At 38.6% G+C, this 17,250-nt stretch overlaps 1 protein-coding gene across 2 annotated transcripts in view; it reads left to right on the top strand.

Annotated features, from left to right (window-relative positions):
• LOC114648632 (dihydroxyacetone phosphate acyltransferase-like) overlaps positions 1 to 17,250 on the top strand; it is a 62,501-nt gene that overhangs the window by 8,161 nt on the left and 37,090 nt on the right. For both annotated transcript variants that reach the window (XM_028797776.2, XM_028797775.2), the window contains exon 4: positions 11,727 to 11,856. In XM_028797776.2, coding sequence (XP_028653609.1) covers positions 11,727 to 11,856 — 130 coding nt within the window. The remainder of the gene's footprint in view (positions 1 to 11,726; positions 11,857 to 17,250) is intronic.

The raw sequence follows: 17,250 nt of genomic DNA, 5'->3' as shown, positions 1-17,250 counted from the left end.
GTGGTGATGTGTCAGGATTGGTATATAAAGGAGAGACCTGGTGATAAATTTGACCATGGATTCTGAAAGCATACGGTCCTTGTCCAGATGGTTGAGCGCGCCCATTGACGCGAAAGCTAAAGCAGAGTTGTATTCCCTGATATGATCACAGTAATTTCGGGACAGCAGGTTCTTGCCAGTCAAGAGGTTTTCTAAAAAAAAAGAGGGGGTTTGGATAGCGGTGGCAAAGACACCTTGCTGGCATGACAACACAGTGTAATGTCCGGATTTGTTGACCTCTGCTGGCCGATGAAGAGCATTGCAAGAAGCACATAGTGTGGTAGGTAGGCCAATGTTATGTTCTTGGACGTGAATGGCGGTATCTTCTTGAAAAGCTGCAGAAAACTGAATGCGATGTTTGTGCATGAACAATTTAGTGCTGTGTTGACACTGAAGGGAATTGGAATGAGTTGTTTCGAAGCATTGCTGGCAATGTTCACATTGCATAATTCGTTCAGTGGAGTGTGTTTTTAAATGCATGTTGAGATATCTCTGCACTCGGAACGTTTTTGAACAAATCGTGCATTGAAAGATCTGTTTGGAATGCGTTTGTTCAGTGGAGTGTGTGTTTAAATGTGCTTTGAGAGATTTCTGGCACGTGAAGGTTTTGGAGCAGTGTTGACACTGAAAAGAATTCATCAGGGAATGTGTTTTGAGATGGTTAGTAAGGTATCTGCGTGCGTGAAAGTGTTTGTCGCAAAGTTTGCATACAAATGTTTGTGTTGAATGGATCTACATATGGTTGTGGAGATCCATCACACCTGTGAAGTCTTCGGTACAAAATGTGGAATGAGTTCGTAAGTGTTTCTTGAGAGCGTGAGTTGTTTTGAAGCATTGCTGGCAATGTTCACATTGCATCATTCGGTTAGTGTTGTGTTTTTTTTTTAAATGTGCGTTCAGATATCTCTGCACTTGGAAGCTTTTGGAACAAAAGGTGCATTGAAAGTCCTGTGTGGAATGCGTGTGTTCAGGGGAGTGTGTCTTTAAATGTTTTTCAGGAAGAAGAGAGTGGGCAGGTGACGTCACATTAGTGTGGCGAGCAAGTGGGTGTGCACCCTGTGTGCACATACCGACAGCGTCAAAAGATGTGTATTTGAGAGGCATGAGAACCTCGTAATGCCCATGATCCAAAGGACCGCTAAAGAGCTGGGATATGGAGAGACATTGGGCCGGATTGTAAACTCGAGGAGCGGCATGAGGACGTTCTTGGAAGTAAATGGTGATAGTAGCTAGAAGGATTTGGGACATTGCCACAATTTCTGCCTCGCCACCATAGACTCCGGATGTATTCATGTAGTCAGCGTATTGTTGAGCAGACTGTATAACAATGCCTCTGTGACTAACAGCAACGGACACCACGTCGCTGAAGTTATCCCAATGTTGGCAAACAAAGCCAACAGCCATGTTGCGAAGTTTGAGAGCAACAGTTTCGTCAATGACATTTTTCCAGAAAAACCCGACTGATAGAAACAGTTACCTGATGCAGGAATTTCTATAACATTGACAGAAGTGTTGTTTCCATTAAATACATTTGAAGCGGTAGCCATGGAGGGCAAATGAACAGTCAATGTGGCTCACAGCTGGATTTGGACCGCAGCACAGACCAAAGCGAGTGAGTATGTGTTTGATGAGCTGTTCGAGTTGGCGGGCAGTGCTCTGAGGTGCGTTCCCTATCACGTGGGAGGAGGGGTAGAGTTTCTGGGCGGGGCTTCGTTGTTCCTTTCCCATGGTTTGCGATGATGGACGTGGTCGGGTGTCGTAACCGAAAAGAATGATGAAAAGTCAACGTGGCTCAGAGGTGCATGTGGACTGTAGCACAGACAAACATAAATGACTACATGTTTTCCGAGGCGTCGCGTCCGAGTTGGTGGGCGTGGCTCTGCGAGTTGTCGTTGTATCCAATGGTCTTAGAGTTGGTGGGCATGGCTGTCTTGCGTGCTTTCCATGGATGTCTACTTGTCGGCGGCTTAGTGACTTATATATATATAGATATTACTAATGCCTATAATGTACGAGTAATTAAAAGATTATACAACTTTTCACAGAAAAAGAGGCTCTTAGAGAGTGTTAATACAATTAATAGTTAGATTACATTCCATTTCTCATTAGGAAATTTGTAAGATTTTTTTTTAGCTTCACTGATTTAACACATTTATCGGACTATGACAACAATAGTATTAGGCAAGCTACAAAACAGAGTGTTTTATGATTTTGGCAAAGAATTCTATGCCTACCCTGGACAGCCTAGTGAGCAAATGCATTGGTATTAGAAAAGCCAGAATTATCCTTGGGAGCTCAAATGGTTCTACTCTGGATGTCCTATTTCAGGCATATTATGCACTGAGAAAGGTCATCCGAGAAGGACACCAACCTTGGCAGGTAAGTGCAAAAGAGGAAGCCTTACAATGTTGTGGATGGATATAGTGACTGAAGCCATGGGATCCCTTTGCAAAGTTTTAGCCAAATAGCAGACGACCAGACACAATTCAGAACAACTATCCATTGAGCTGCCTTGAGTTCACAATGAGTTGGTGGCAGTTGAGAGAGAGAGAGAGAAAAAACATAGAGAAACAAACCATAATCATCCTATGTTTAATGTTGGATGGTACCAAAAGAAGTAATTTTGGAACCATTTAGTTTAATTATCCATCAAACTTTATGGATAATTGCAATATAGTATTAATAAAGTCTGTAGTACTGACTGAAATAAAGTCATCCCTAACTTAAAAAATTTACATACTGCATTAGTGATGTTACAATACCATAATTTTTATATTTGATTCAAATACCTGTGAAATTTTACGATACTCCATACCTTTCTGTAAAACGGCATGAACAGAAATCCCATTTAAAGTAGTTTTGTTAAAGTACCCTTATTGAAATGAACGATATTGTGACATTTCTGTAATAAAATATGAAAATGTAAAGTAACAAGTTTTAAAATTCTGGTATTACTCTCAAGTAGTTACCCGGCTATCATTTCAGTAAACAAGTACTGGCATTCTTTAATGTCAAAATTACAAAGTAAGGCTTGAATTTTAATTAGTGGCAAAGATGGATATTCCCCAAGTGTAATAGCAAATATATATTGGGGGGGGGGATTAATCTTGGTGGGATTTTAGCACATGGTTTATAAAGAATACTGTCATCATAAACCACCCGATATATTTTAGCCTGTGCACATTCTAAATTTATTCAGAAATTTTGTCTCCAGTAACTGAAAAATGCTGCTTAAAATTCAGAAGTATAAAAATTCAAACATTTTTTGCATATGTACTATTGAATTACTGAATTCTAAGATAATTCCATATATTTCCATTTAAACAAACCCTTTAAAGCTGTTTTGTTAAGTCTGGTTTGTCAGTGAACCATTCTGTTAAGTTTGTAACATTTGCTGTTGTAAGATTTTAGATTTGCATTATTAGCTGGTTAAAATAATATTACTGAAGAGTAATATTTAACAGATCCACACAACTTCCACAGAAACTCGTGGAGCTTTAATTTTCTTCTGTCCCTCCTTTTTCCATTTTTTTCCAAGTTTAAAGCTTCCTGTGTGAAATCAAACTTGTCAGTTTTACATTAATCCATTATTTCAGAACTCCTGTTGAACAGCCTTTGTTTGGATGTTTTCATGGTTTCTTGTGTGAGTGGTCATACTTTGTCATTGCTTATTCCTGTATATAAATCCAGAATTAGAAAATTACTTGGGCTGTGTTCAAAAAATACATAACTGTGAGGCAACATTACAGTCTTCAGTGTACCATTCAGATATATGACATGTGTTTTCACTTATAGGTTATATTAATTAACAGTAGTTTGTCTTTTAAAGCTAAACAAATGACACAAATTCAGTGTTTGCAGATTTATATTTAGCCACGTTTACTGTTTTGCTTGTCCTGCTACTGTGTGTTTTGACAATAACAGATTTCGTACACACTGTATTAAAGTGGCGATGGTCTTTGTCCTTCGAAGCATTGAAACACTAAATACATTTTATTTTAGTATTACCAAATGGAGCAACTGATGTTATCACCGGTGTAGATAAACGAAATAGCCACTTTGTTTAAATCTTGTCCTTGCTAGAACTGTTGTTTGCGCTGACATTCCTCTGACATCCCACAGTCCTGTATGCATAACTGTGGTGCATGTGAGTTCCTCCTCCTCCTCCTCAATCCATGGTATTGAACTGCTTGTGCTACTTAGAAAATGGACTGATGATTGGACTGATGGATGTTTGTAGAAGTGCTCAATACAAACAGAGAATGAATGTGAAGCCACTGTACATCAAGGCTGTGTAAGACACTATTTAAAAGCGAATAATCTTATTATCCTTTTGTTTCTTACAAATGTGTGACAACGGAAGTGAAATGATTACACCTTTGTAGAATAATGTGATGTCATTCTCAAAGCCTGCACAAATCTAGTTCTGAAGTAATTCCATATGGGATAAAATTGTCAGTGACTCAAGCTTGAGGGTGTGTGTATTTGCGTTTTAAAAAACAAATAAATAAAAATAAAATTCCTGTACTTGTGTGCCAAAATTCTCCTGCACAAGCCCAAAACATCCCAGATTTGACCTCTGCTGTTTTTCTTTTTGACAAGTGGTGATGTGGTCTTATTTTTATATGTAGTTTTGACTCATGCTTTTCTCATGTATTATTGTGCCTTTCCAAAGAAATTTGTCTACTTGCAGTCATGCATGAGGGCTGTACTGATTTTCTTGGTACTACCCATACTGTAAAAAAAAGCTGGTACAGTTACATTTTTGGAACTTTGGCACCAAAGTAGTACTGAAGCATAGGTTCTTTTGTGACATCCGTACACTGTATATATTGTAACATTTTCATTTTTCATTCCAAATTACAGTTATCATTTATTCAGTCATTATAAGATGCTCCTTTTTATTTAGTATGTGTGATGAAATTGGGAGAATGCCTAATCTGCTGCCTCCTTACTGGATTTTTTTCTTGCACAGCAAATTACATTTTCTTTACCCTGAAATCCTGAAAATTTAAACATACATAATAATATATAGTAGAATGGGACCCCATGGACCAGGATTTTGTGCATTTTTTAAATGTGTATTACTTCTTAAAAATATAATTGATTTTGAGTCCTGTTAAAAATAACTCGCAAAGTAAAAATGTATAATGTTAGTAAACAGCCACATTGAATTTTACTATATCTAAAAACATTCATAAAAATATAATGTTAAGTATTATTTTTAAATGTAAGTTGAGTGTTTCACATTTCCAAAGCTCCAAGCTAATTACACCATTATTAATGGCAACTAAATTATATTTATTACATTTTTATTTATGTTCATAAAATGAACAAATAAGCCATTTTTTTCCTCTAACCTTTTATAGGTGGTGCTGTTAAATAGGTCTTTTTTCTCTAAGAGATTTATACATGTGGGTTTTGTTGCTTTAGATGTAAACAGGTTATTTTTAATTTCTATTTGCTAGTAGTCTCCACTTTTATTTCTCCAGCTCACACTTAAACCAGTTATCTCTTTCTCGAGCTGTTTGTTTGAGCAATAGAGAATACAAGAACTAATCCTAATGTATTAGATTTCAAGTGAAGTGAAGTTAACAAAGAAAAAAAACTTATAAAATAAAGTGGAAAAAAAAACTTTTTTGGAAATGAGAAAACACAAAACAAGCTTGGAACACCTGATTCCGTTGTTTTATTGATCTTGTGTCCAGTCTTTCTATTTACATAAGAGCAATGTTCACATTGCTGGTCTTGTTCTGTTTATTAATAAAACATTCCTTTTTCATGAAACAATTGTGAATAATTTTCCTTGCTTGAAGTCTTATAGCAAGGAACACTGGACCATGGAGAAAAGTAAACAAAAGTAAAATAGGAGCTTTACTGAAACTTTTGTCTCTTTGTTTGCATTAAAGGGTCAGAGACAATGCCAGTATTTGTGTCTTCTTTATATAACCTCTGACATTTTAGATTTTTTGCTTACATTTTTAATGAAGCAGTGGGGATTTGCTTAATTGTTATAGTTGCACCTGTGAACCATGATACTGTGTGGTTTGACAGGACTATAGTATATTCTTGTTAACACTTTAATAAATAACACATCTTCAACACTCTACATTTTTTTTCCAACTGGTTTGTTGTGATTGGTATTGCTGTGTCTTCTCCTTTTTCAATTGAAAATTAAGGTAATTTTTTTTTTTTTTGTTCAACCATTGTTTTAATAACACTTTTGAAATGGTAAGGCATCAGCAGAGCAAGTAAAATAAGTGGGGTCATACTGTTTCTGTATTTACAGTGCATCTGGAAAGTATTCACAGCGCATCACTTTTTCCACATTTTGTTATGTTACAGCCTAATTCCAGAATGGATTAAATTCATTTTTTTCCTCAGAATTCTACACACAACACCCCATAATGGCAACGTGAAAAAAGTTTACTTGAGGTTTTTGCAAATTTATTAAAAATAACAAAACTGAGAAATCACATGTACATAAGTATTCACAGCCTTTGTTCAAAACTTTGTCGATGCACCTTTGGCAGCAATTACAGCCTCAAGTCTTTTTGAATATGATGCCACAAGTTTGGCACACCCATCCTTGGCCAGTTTCGCCCATTCCTCTTTGCAGCACCTCTCAAGCTCCCTCAGGTTGGATGGGAAGCGTCGGTGCACAGCCATTTTAAGATCTCTCCAGAGATGTTCAATCGGATTCAAGTCTGGGCTCTGGCTGGGCCACTCAAGGACATTCACAGAGTTGTCCTGAAGCCTCTCCTTTGATATCTTGGCTGTGTGCTTAGGGTCGTTGTCATGCTGAAAGATGAACCGTTGCCCCAGTCTGAGGTCAAGAGCGCTCTGGAGCAGGTTTTCATCCAGGATGTCTCTGTACATTGCTGCAGTCATCCTTCCCTTTATCCTGACTAGTCTCCCAGTCCCTGCCGCTGAAAAACTTTCCCACAGCATGATGCTGCCACCACCATGCTTCACTGTAGGGATGGTATTGGCCTGGTGATGAGCGGTGCCTGGTTTCCTCCAAACGTGACGCCTGGCATTCACACTAAAGAGTTCAATCTTTGTCTCATCAGACCAGAGAATTTTCTTTCTCATGGTCTGAGAGTCCTTCAGGTGCCTTTTGGCAAACTCCAGGCGGGCTGCCATGTGCCTTTTACTAAGGAGTGGCTTCCGTCTGGCCACTCTGCCATACAGGCCTGATTGGTGGATTGCTGCAGAGGTGGTTGTCCTTCTGGAAGGTTCTCCTCTCTCCACAGAGGACCTCTGGAGCTCTGACAGAGTGACCATTGGGTTCTTGGTCACCACCCTGACTAAGGCCCTTCTCCCCCGATCGCTCAGTTTAGATGGCCGGCCAGCTCTAGGAAGAGTCCTGGTAGTTTTGAACTTCTTCCACTTACGGATGATGGAGGCCATTGTGACCTTCAAAGCAGCAGAAATTTTTCTGTAACCTTCCCCAGATTTGTGCCTCGAGACAATCCTGTCTTGGAGGTCTACAGACAATTCCTTTGACTTCATGCTTGGTTTGTGCTCTGACATGACAGGTGTCAGACAGGTTTGTTCCTTTCCAAATCATGTCCAATCAACTGAGTTTACCACAGGTGGACTCCAATTAAGCTGCAGAAACATCTCAAGGATGATCAGGGGAAATAGGATGCACCTGAGCTCAATTTTGAGCTTCATGGCAAAGGCTGTGAATACTTATGTACATGTACTTTCTTGTTTTTTTTATTTTTAATAAATTTGCAAAAACCTCAAGTAAACTTTTTTCACGTTGTCATTATGGGGTGTTGTGTGTAGAATTGTGAGGAAAAAATGAATTTAATCCATTTTGGAATAAGGCTGTAACATAACAAAATGTGGAAAAAATGATGCGCTGTGAATACTTTCCGGATGCACTGTACTCAGTCTGTAAACCATGTATTAGATAAGGGGTCTCCATCTCTGATCCTGGAGGACCACAGCTGCAGGTTTTCATTCTAACCCCTTTCTTAACTAAATACTTGTGTTTGTTGCTAATTAACTTCTTTTGAATTCATTTTAATTAAGTTGCTCTTGAAGACTTGGACCCCTTAATTGTTTCTATTTCCTTAATTAGATGCCAAACAATAGTGAGATACAAAATGAGCCAAAACATGACCAGCAAACTGTGTGCATCATACAATATCTGAAAATAAAGAAAGGTGAAGGTCTCAGGAATGCTGATCTACTCAAATCCCCAAGACATTTTAACAGTGCTCTTAGAAAAGAGAAATCAACAATTTAGGAAATGTATGCTATTGCACAATGACCGCAGGAACAAGCCATGGAATTAAAGAACAGGTTTAATTAACATCAAGAATCCAAGCCTAATCAAGCAACTGGATGGAGTGAAATTGTTTGGAGTTTCACGCTCTGACTTGGCCTTCTATTGGCTCACTCACTTCACATTTCATTTCTGTTTGGGTGCCATTTAAGGAAAGAAATGAAGCAATTGAGAGGAAGTATGAAGAAATTCAGGGGAACACATAAAAAAAAAGTCAACTAAAATGAATTCAAAAGAAGTTAATTAGCAGCAAAAACAGTGCACTAATTTAGAAAAGGTTTGAATGAAAACCTCCAGCCACTGGAGCCCTCCAGGACCGGAGTTGGGGACCCCTGATCCATGGAAGTAAAGGACGGGTTTAATTAACGACAAGACTTGGTGCCTAATTAAGCAACTAGATGGTGTGAAATTGGTTGGAGTTTGAGGCCCTGACTTAGTTGGACTTCTGTTGGCTAACTCATTTCACATTTCATTACTGTTTGGGTGCCATTTAAGGAAAGAAATGAAGCAATTCAGGGGAACAAATTTTAAAAAAACAAATCAATTAAAATAATTCAAAAGAAGTTAATTAGCTGCAAAGGCACGTCATTAATTAAGGAAAGGGTTAGAATGAAAACCTGTAGCCACTGTGGTCCTCCAGGACCAGAGTTGGTGATCCCTGTATTAGATGATTGGCACATATTGGTTGGAGATAATCAAAGATTCTAACATGTAACCACTAGAATACTAAACTTTGTTAAAGCAACACAGACTTCAATTATTTAATTTTTACATCCTTTGGAAGAATATAAAAACTTGCTTGTGTCTTCTTTGTGAAACTTGAAGAAGAGGCCTTGACTATAATCTGGAGGAAAATTTAGATTCACTGATCTGGTAGCCAGAAAAAAATGCTTACGTCATCCTGTCCAATACATTTTAAAGGACCAAGTAGTTTTTTGATTTACTGTCGGAGGAGAATGATGGTGGACCTAAAATCTTGTGTTGATCAGATCTCATCGATCTTCCAAAGGACCAACCAGTACATTTTAGAATAACAGCTGGTACTAGTTCTAGGCCAAGTACTGTAACACTGTAGTGTGTACAGGATAGTGCTCAGCCTTTGTTTCCTGATTATATGTAACACAGTACAAAGTCTAAATCACGTTTTATTTTTCTAAGTTTCAAACATCTATCATCATCTATTTCATTGATTTAAACACTCATAAGAATAAAAATCTGGCATAATTTACTATTAAGACATAAGGGGGTCAGTATTGTTAGTGCATGGCTTTCTAGAAGAAAATCTGTCACCAAACAATCTTCTAAAAATAAAAATAATTTTGATAATGCAGTTTATATGTGGGGAATGACATTTCTCAATAGTTTGATCACATTCTGTTAGATCTATTTACATAAATTAAAATTAAGATCTTGGTATTGTTATTGTAAGCAAGTGTCAGAAAGAAATAGTATGTTTTCATTATAAGGTGTGTTATACAGTGTGATGTATGAGAATTGCCATTGGCCCTGCATCTACCTCCTAGTAGACCTCTTAAGCGCAAAGTAAGCTTAACTCAACAAAGCTGAATCTGTTTAAATAATTGTAACATACTGTATTATGTGTTGCACCTGTTTAGTTCAATGCCAGTACTGAAATCTTTTAATGCCATGTACAGTGTGGCAAAAAAGTATTTAGTCAGCCACCAATTGTGCAAGTTCTCCCACTTAAAAAGATGAGAGTGGCCTATAATTTTCATCATAGGTATACCTCAACTATGAGAGACAAAATGAGAAAAAAAAATCCAGAAAATCAAATTGTCTGATTTTTAAAAAATTTATTTGCAAATTATGGTGGAAAATAAGTATTTAGTCACCTACAAACAAGCAAGATTTCTGGCTCTCACAGACCTGTAACTTCTTCTGTAAGAGGCTCCTCTGTCCACCACTCGTTACCTGTATTAATGGCACCTGTTTGAACTCGTTATCAATATAAAAGACACCTGTCCACAACCTCAAACAGGCACACTCCAAACTCCACTATGGCCAAGACCAAAGAGCTGTCAAAGGACACCAGAAACAAAATTGTAGACCTGCACCAGGCTGGGAAGACTGAATCTGCAATAGGTAAGCAGCTTGGTGTGAAGAAATCAACTGTGGGAGCAATTATTAGAAAATGGAAGACATACAAGACCACTGATAATCTCCTTCGATCTGGGGCTCCACGCAAGATCTCACCCCGTGGGGTCAAAATGATCACAAGAACGGTGAGCAAAAATCCCATAACCACACGGGGGGACCTAGTGAAAGACCTGCAGAGAGCTGGGACCAAAGTAACAAAGGCTACCATCAGTAACACAATACGCCGCCAGGCACTCAAATCCTGCAGTGCCAGACGTGTCCCCCTGCTTAAGCCAGTACATGTGCAGGCCCGTCTGAAGTTTGCTAGAGAGCATTTGGATGATCCAGAAGAGGATTGGGAGAATGTCATATGGTCGGATGAAACCAAAAAAAGAACTTTTTGGTAAAAACTCTACTCGTCGTGTTTGGAGGAGAAAGAATGCTGAGTTGCATCCAAAGAACACCATACCTACTGTAAAGCATGGGGGTGGAAACATCATGCTTTGGGGCTGTTTTTCTGCAAAGGGACCAGGATGACTGATCCGTGTAAAGGAAAGAATGAATGGGGCCATGTATCATTAGATTTTCAGTGAAAACCTGCTTCCATCAGCAAGGGCATTGAAGATGAAACGTGGCTGGGTCTTTCAGCATGACAATGATCCCAAACACACCGCCCAGGTAACAAAGGAGTAGCTTCGTAAGAAGCATTTCAAGGTCCTGGAGTGGCCTAGCCAGTCTCCAGATCTCAACCCCATAGAAAATCTTTGGAGGGAGTTGAAAGTCTGTGTTGCCCAGCGACAGCCCCAAAACATCACTGCTCTAGAGGAGATCTGCATGGAGGAATGGGCCAAAATACCAGTAACAGTGTGTGAAAACCTTGTGAAGACTTACAGAAAACGTTTAACCTCTGTCATTGCCAACAAAGGGTATATAACAAAGTGTTGAGATGAACTTTTGTTATTGACCAAATACTTTTTTTCCACCATAATTTGCAAATAAATTCTTCAAAAATCAGACAATGTGATTTTCTGGATTTTTTTTTCTCATTTTGTCTCTCATAGTTGAGGTATACCTATGATGAAAATTACAGGCCTCTCATCTTTTTAAGTGGGAGAACTTGCACAATTGGTGGCTGACTAAATACTTTTTTGCCCCACTGTATATAAAATTTAATAATTTACAGATAACATCTAAAATGTAGAAGATGATCAAGAGCCTTCACAGCATATTAAGCATTGAATAACATAAAAGTAAATTTTTAATTTTTGGTTTTTTATTTTTCCTACAGTTGCAGCAAGCTATCCAACAGTATCCAGTTGTCCTCCTTCCCAGTCACCGCAGCTATATAGACTTCCTAATGCTGTCCTATGTTCTATATACCTACGACCTATCACTGCCTGTAATTGCTGCTGGAATGGGCAAGTACTGTGTCTGCATTTGTGTTTTTAATTCTAGGATAGCTATAGAATATTTGGTTAACTCAAATAATCCTCTTGTAAATTGTCTCATACTTTCTTCAAGTGATGTTTATAGAAATAGCATGACAATCTTGACAAAGAACTGTATAGAATTTTTTAAATAAGTAAGGTAAGTTTGATGCTTTTAACTTGATCCTTGCATATAACAAAAAAATTCTAGACTACAGAAACAATTACAAATGTTATCCTGGGTTAGGGAAAATAAATGATAGTATTGCTAGGGTATATGTCACTGTAACGGTGCAGGTCGGCACCACACTCCCACACCTGTTTTTGGGAGTCTCTTGAACCTGACATCATCGATATCGTAACCAGATGAGCCGGCAGATGAGGACACAGCTCGAAGCAAGGGGTAGGTGCATAAAGTGCAAAAGTGCTTGTATTCAAACACAAGTCAAAACTGTGTTAAGGCATGCAGTGCCAAAATTTCAATCCTCTTTAATAAAATCCCTGTGTGCGTCCAGGTGTCCGTGTGTGTGTGTCTTCTGGTGAAGTGCGCATGCGCGGGGCACGGTGCGATGCGTGATATTACTGTCAGAGAAAGTTAGAGGCGTTTTACGGAAATACAAACCAGTATTACTGCGAGAGGAAATTAAAGGTACACAATACAGTGGCGCATATTACAGCCACATACAAGCCAGTAGTACTGTCAGAGGAGATTAAAGACATATTACCAACGTGCACGCCTGTATTACCGCCAGAGAAAATTAAAGGTATATTACGAACGTACAAGCCAGCGGACGTACAAGACAGTATTACTGTCACAGAAAATTAAAGACACAATACACAGTGGCAGCCCACAAAGAACGGTCAGCTCAGCAAGTAAACCTCAACAAAAGAAAGGCTGAAAGAAAGAAAAATACGACCAACAAAAAGAATGAGGTCAAAGTCCCTTGCCATTTAATATAGACTGTTCCTACTAATGTTTATGCACTACTGTTTTAGCGCCCGTTATTGTAACAGGTTAAATGACTAGTAAATAAATAATCCAATAAAACAAAGTGATGGTGGAGGTTAAAAAAATCAAATAAATAATCCTTTGAAAAAAGGTTAAAACACGGTAGGAATCTATCCTTTGCAATGCAATCCCTGATGCTTCTCCTTAAAACGGCCGTCTCATCAGCTTAACCCATAGTGGGTTCTTGCAGCCAGTGAGTCAACTAATCAGCAGTTCAGCCTACCTTCTGTGCCTGCTCCTAGGCTTTTGGTATAAAGGAGACACAGTTGCACTTCTTGACACATTTCTGCTGAATAATTCCTTGGCTGAAAGTAATCCGTGTTAGTGTGTCAGAAAGAGGATGTGCAACATTGTTCGTAATGACACTCAGTTTTGTTTTAATTCTCTCCTTTAATACTACCTCCATGGGGTATAGAGTGCACTCTATAGCTGAGCTTGCTGTTTTAATTAGCTTGTTGATTCAGTGGTCCTATCCTGAAGGGATGTTTCCAGCCCAGCACACCACAGCATAAAAAAATTCCACTGGTCAACATGTGAAGGATGTCACTTCCCACATTAAAGGTACTCAGTCTCTGCTCTTCTCTTTCTTGTGTAGTTCCACTGTGTTCTGAGACCAGTCCAACCTGGTGGACTAGTGTGGACCTACAAGTACTTGTAGGAGTGGACCACCTCTGCATCCACTCCTTGAATAGTAATCAGACATACAGGCTTTTTGGTTCAGTGAAAGTCCATAAACAGTTCCTTGGTTTTGCTGATGTTAAGATGCAGGCAGTTCTCTTTGCACCAAGAAACAACTGACTCCAATGCTCTGTCTCATTCTCTCTATCAATACATCTCATAAGTGTAGAATAATCTCAGACTTTCTGCAATGGACATGACCTGGTGTTGTTTGTTACTTGAGAATAGAATGCAATTGTGATTGTTGAGAAACATAATTCTTAACTACAGTATTAGGGGTGGCAGTCAAATTTTTGGTGGTACCTTTTTTTAGTAAGAATGCTCCCCTTGTTTTCTGTTTCAAAACATCAATAGCTAGATCTGCAGGCAAAAAATCTCTTTGCTAAACTAGTAGACCATACGAAGAGATAATTGTTTGTCTTGGTTTTAGGCATAGATATAACATTCTGTCCATATATTTATCTGAAATTCGTTTACTCTAACACTGTGTTGGTGTTCAGAGCCCAAATTATGAAAATTGTGTCACTGTCCAAATACTTATGGACCAAACTTGATTAGAGCACATTTATTATTTAGTGTTCCTAAAGAAGATTAATCTGTATCAGTGAGAGTTTGCTGTTTCAGTTTGCATGAATAAGGATTGATGCAGTGTTAGAAGACATTATATGGTCTGATGGCTGTGCAGGAAAGAGAGGCCCAGCATCAAATCCTAACGCTCCCATAGTGGAGTTAGCCTGTGTTTTAAATATAACGTATTCCAGGACCATGTTTCATGGAGAGGGTGGGCAGCATTAGTCATGATGACATCTAATTTTGCCATGTCCTCTTTTCGGCCACTTTCTGAAGTAAGCCTAAGGTCACTCCTGTAAAACAGCTGACCTTCTTAACAAATGTATTCAGGTACCCTTCATCGGGTGAGCTGGTTTAACTCCTGTAATGGAAGAGTGTTGAACATTACAGTAGTAACTATGAATTGATAACAGCCTGTTACAATCATTAAAAGGCACAATACTCAAAACAGAGGCAGTCCCTGCAAGGAGTTCTCTTGTTGGCTCATACTGTAAAGGAGTTGCTTCTGAGGGCTTTTATAATCCAGTTGTCTCAGATTCACTGGCCACTGTCACCAAAATGTAAATATCTAAACAGGAACAGACTATGGTGTGATTCCACAATGCAACAGCGGCTTTCAAGAAGTACAGTGGAACCTTGGGGTCACGAACATCTCGGACCACGTACAAATCGGGTTACGACCAAAAAGTTCGCCAAACTTTTGCATCTGTTAACGACCACACACTTGGGTGACGAACAAGGCAGTTTCCCTTCTGGTACGTATGCACCAATGATTTCAGCACATGTTCAGTCTCTCCCTGTGCATTCGAGAGAGAGAGGGACCAAGCAGAAGAAGTAGGTAAATATTTCATTTATAATTAACTATTTTTGTGCTTAAAAATCTTTAAAAACAATATATATATATATTTGCATACAGCTCGTATGGTCCGGAACAGATTAATTGTATTTACATACAATCCTAAGTGGAAAATTACTTCGGGTTGCGACCAGAGATTTGGAGCGAATTACAGTCGTGACCCGAGGTTCCACTGTATTAGCAAAAAAAAAAGTGTACCGGCTGGGCTTCCATATAAATGTTGGTAAATATGCCCGTGCATATATATTACATATATACTTTTTGTGTGTTTATTTTCAAGTCACTTCAACAAAATGTATGAAAAAATGCAATCTTACTAAAAAGAAATGATTTTCTCCTTTGGATGATTATCTCTTTTTTTTTTTTATTATTATTGTTTTAAGTGTAAGTGTGTGTGTGTGTATATACAGTTGAGCTCATATGTTTATATACCCCTGCAGAATTTGTGAAACATTGGCCATTGTTTGGAAAATATACGTAATCATGCAGAAAGCTTTCCTTTTAATTAGGGAGTGAGCTCAGGCGAGATAAATTATTATTCCATATTGTGTGTGCCCTTTTTAAATCATATGATAACTGAAAGCACCCAAATGGGCCAGATCAAAAGTTGAATGTTGGAGCTAATAATACCCACACAAGTTGACAGGTTCAAATGAAGGGTAATTAAGGGAGAGTGTTCACACTTTTGTAACCTCTTTGATTGTAATCGGACTCTGTTTATAAATAGTCAATTGAAATTCATACAGAGCTGCACTGACTTTGCTGGATACTAAGCCATGGGGAAAGAACTGTCAAATGACCTGAGAGAAAAGGTTGTTGATTTGTATAAATCATTAAAATTATATAAAAAGATATTCAGAGATCTGAAAATTCATGTCAGTAGTGTTCAGACTCTGATTAATAAAAAAAGGGGGAAAGTTCTGTCGGGTAGACCAACCCAGATTTCAGACACAACTGCCAAGATCATTTGTCGAGCTGCCAAGAAAAACCCACAAGCCACTTTAGATGAGATACAGTCTTTGCAAACAAGTAGCCTTTACTGTACCGATGCCACAATATGGCCCATTTACAATCTGTCAAACAGCATCTAGACAAGCCTCAGAACTTCTGGAACAAAGTTTTTTGGAGTAATGAGACCAAAATTGAACTTTACGTTCACAACCATAAATGCTGTGTTTGGAGAGGATACAATAAGGCCCATGATGAAAAGTACACCATCCCTACTGTGAAACATGGAGATGGATCTCTGATGTTGGGTGGGGGGAGGGTTTGGGAGTGAGCTACAGTGGCACAAGTAACTTAGTGAAAATTGTTGGCAAGATGAATGAAGCATGTTACTGGAAAGCACTGGTGGACAACTTGCATTCATCAGTCTGGAAGCTGCACATGGGATGCACTTCGATCTTTCAACATGACAAAGATCCAAAACACAAGACCAAATTGACCCTTCAGTGGCTACAGCAGAAAAAAAGTGAAGATGTTGGAGTGGCCATCACAGTCCCCTGACCTCAATTTCATTGAGCCACTTTGGAGATTTCAAACATGCAGTTCATGCAAGACAACCCAAGAATTTACGGGACCTGGAGGCTTTTTGCCAAAAAGAATGGACAGCTCTACCACCTGAGAAAATGAAGGACCTCATACGCAACTATCACAAAAGACTGCAGGCCATCATTGAATCTAAAGAGGGCAATAAACAGTAGTAAGAACGAAGGGTATGCAAACTTTTAAACAGGGCCATCTCGTTATTTTCCTTATGTGTTGTTTAATGATTGTGTTATTCTATAATAGTTTAATTTGGATTTCATTAAAAGTAAACGAAATGTGTTTTGCCTGATCAGTTCTCTTTTCTTTAAAGTATGGTACACATCTTACAAATTCTTCCAGGGTATGTAAACTGATGAGCACAACTGTGTATGTATCTGTATATAATATGTATATATGTATATAATACATACATGCCAGGTGCAGGAAAGACAAGACAGACAACAGTGAACTGTTGGGACACCAACTGGGTTGTCTCATTTAATGCCAGTGTTTGTTAGCCAAAAATTACGCATCAAGGCGAAAAGAACAGAAAAGGCCACTCATGCACAGACAAAGAGTCGACCTCTTTGGCTTTTAAAGAAAGCATACTTCTTTGGAGTTCCTTCCAGTGGTTTGCTCATAGTGAAGAATGACGCCTCCTTCATTGTCGGCTTCCTTATAGTGCTTGAACCAGAAGAGGCGGGGCTAAACTCCCTTACTGGGCAGTCTGTTGGTGCTGCAGAAA

This window comes from Erpetoichthys calabaricus, chromosome 3 (genome assembly GCF_900747795.2).
Source record: "Erpetoichthys calabaricus chromosome 3, fErpCal1.3, whole genome shotgun sequence".
In the NCBI taxonomy this organism is placed as follows: domain Eukaryota; kingdom Metazoa; phylum Chordata; class Cladistia; order Polypteriformes; family Polypteridae; genus Erpetoichthys; species Erpetoichthys calabaricus.
The sequence above is the reverse complement of the archived record's forward strand: the minus strand, read 5'-3'. Positions and strand labels throughout refer to the sequence as shown.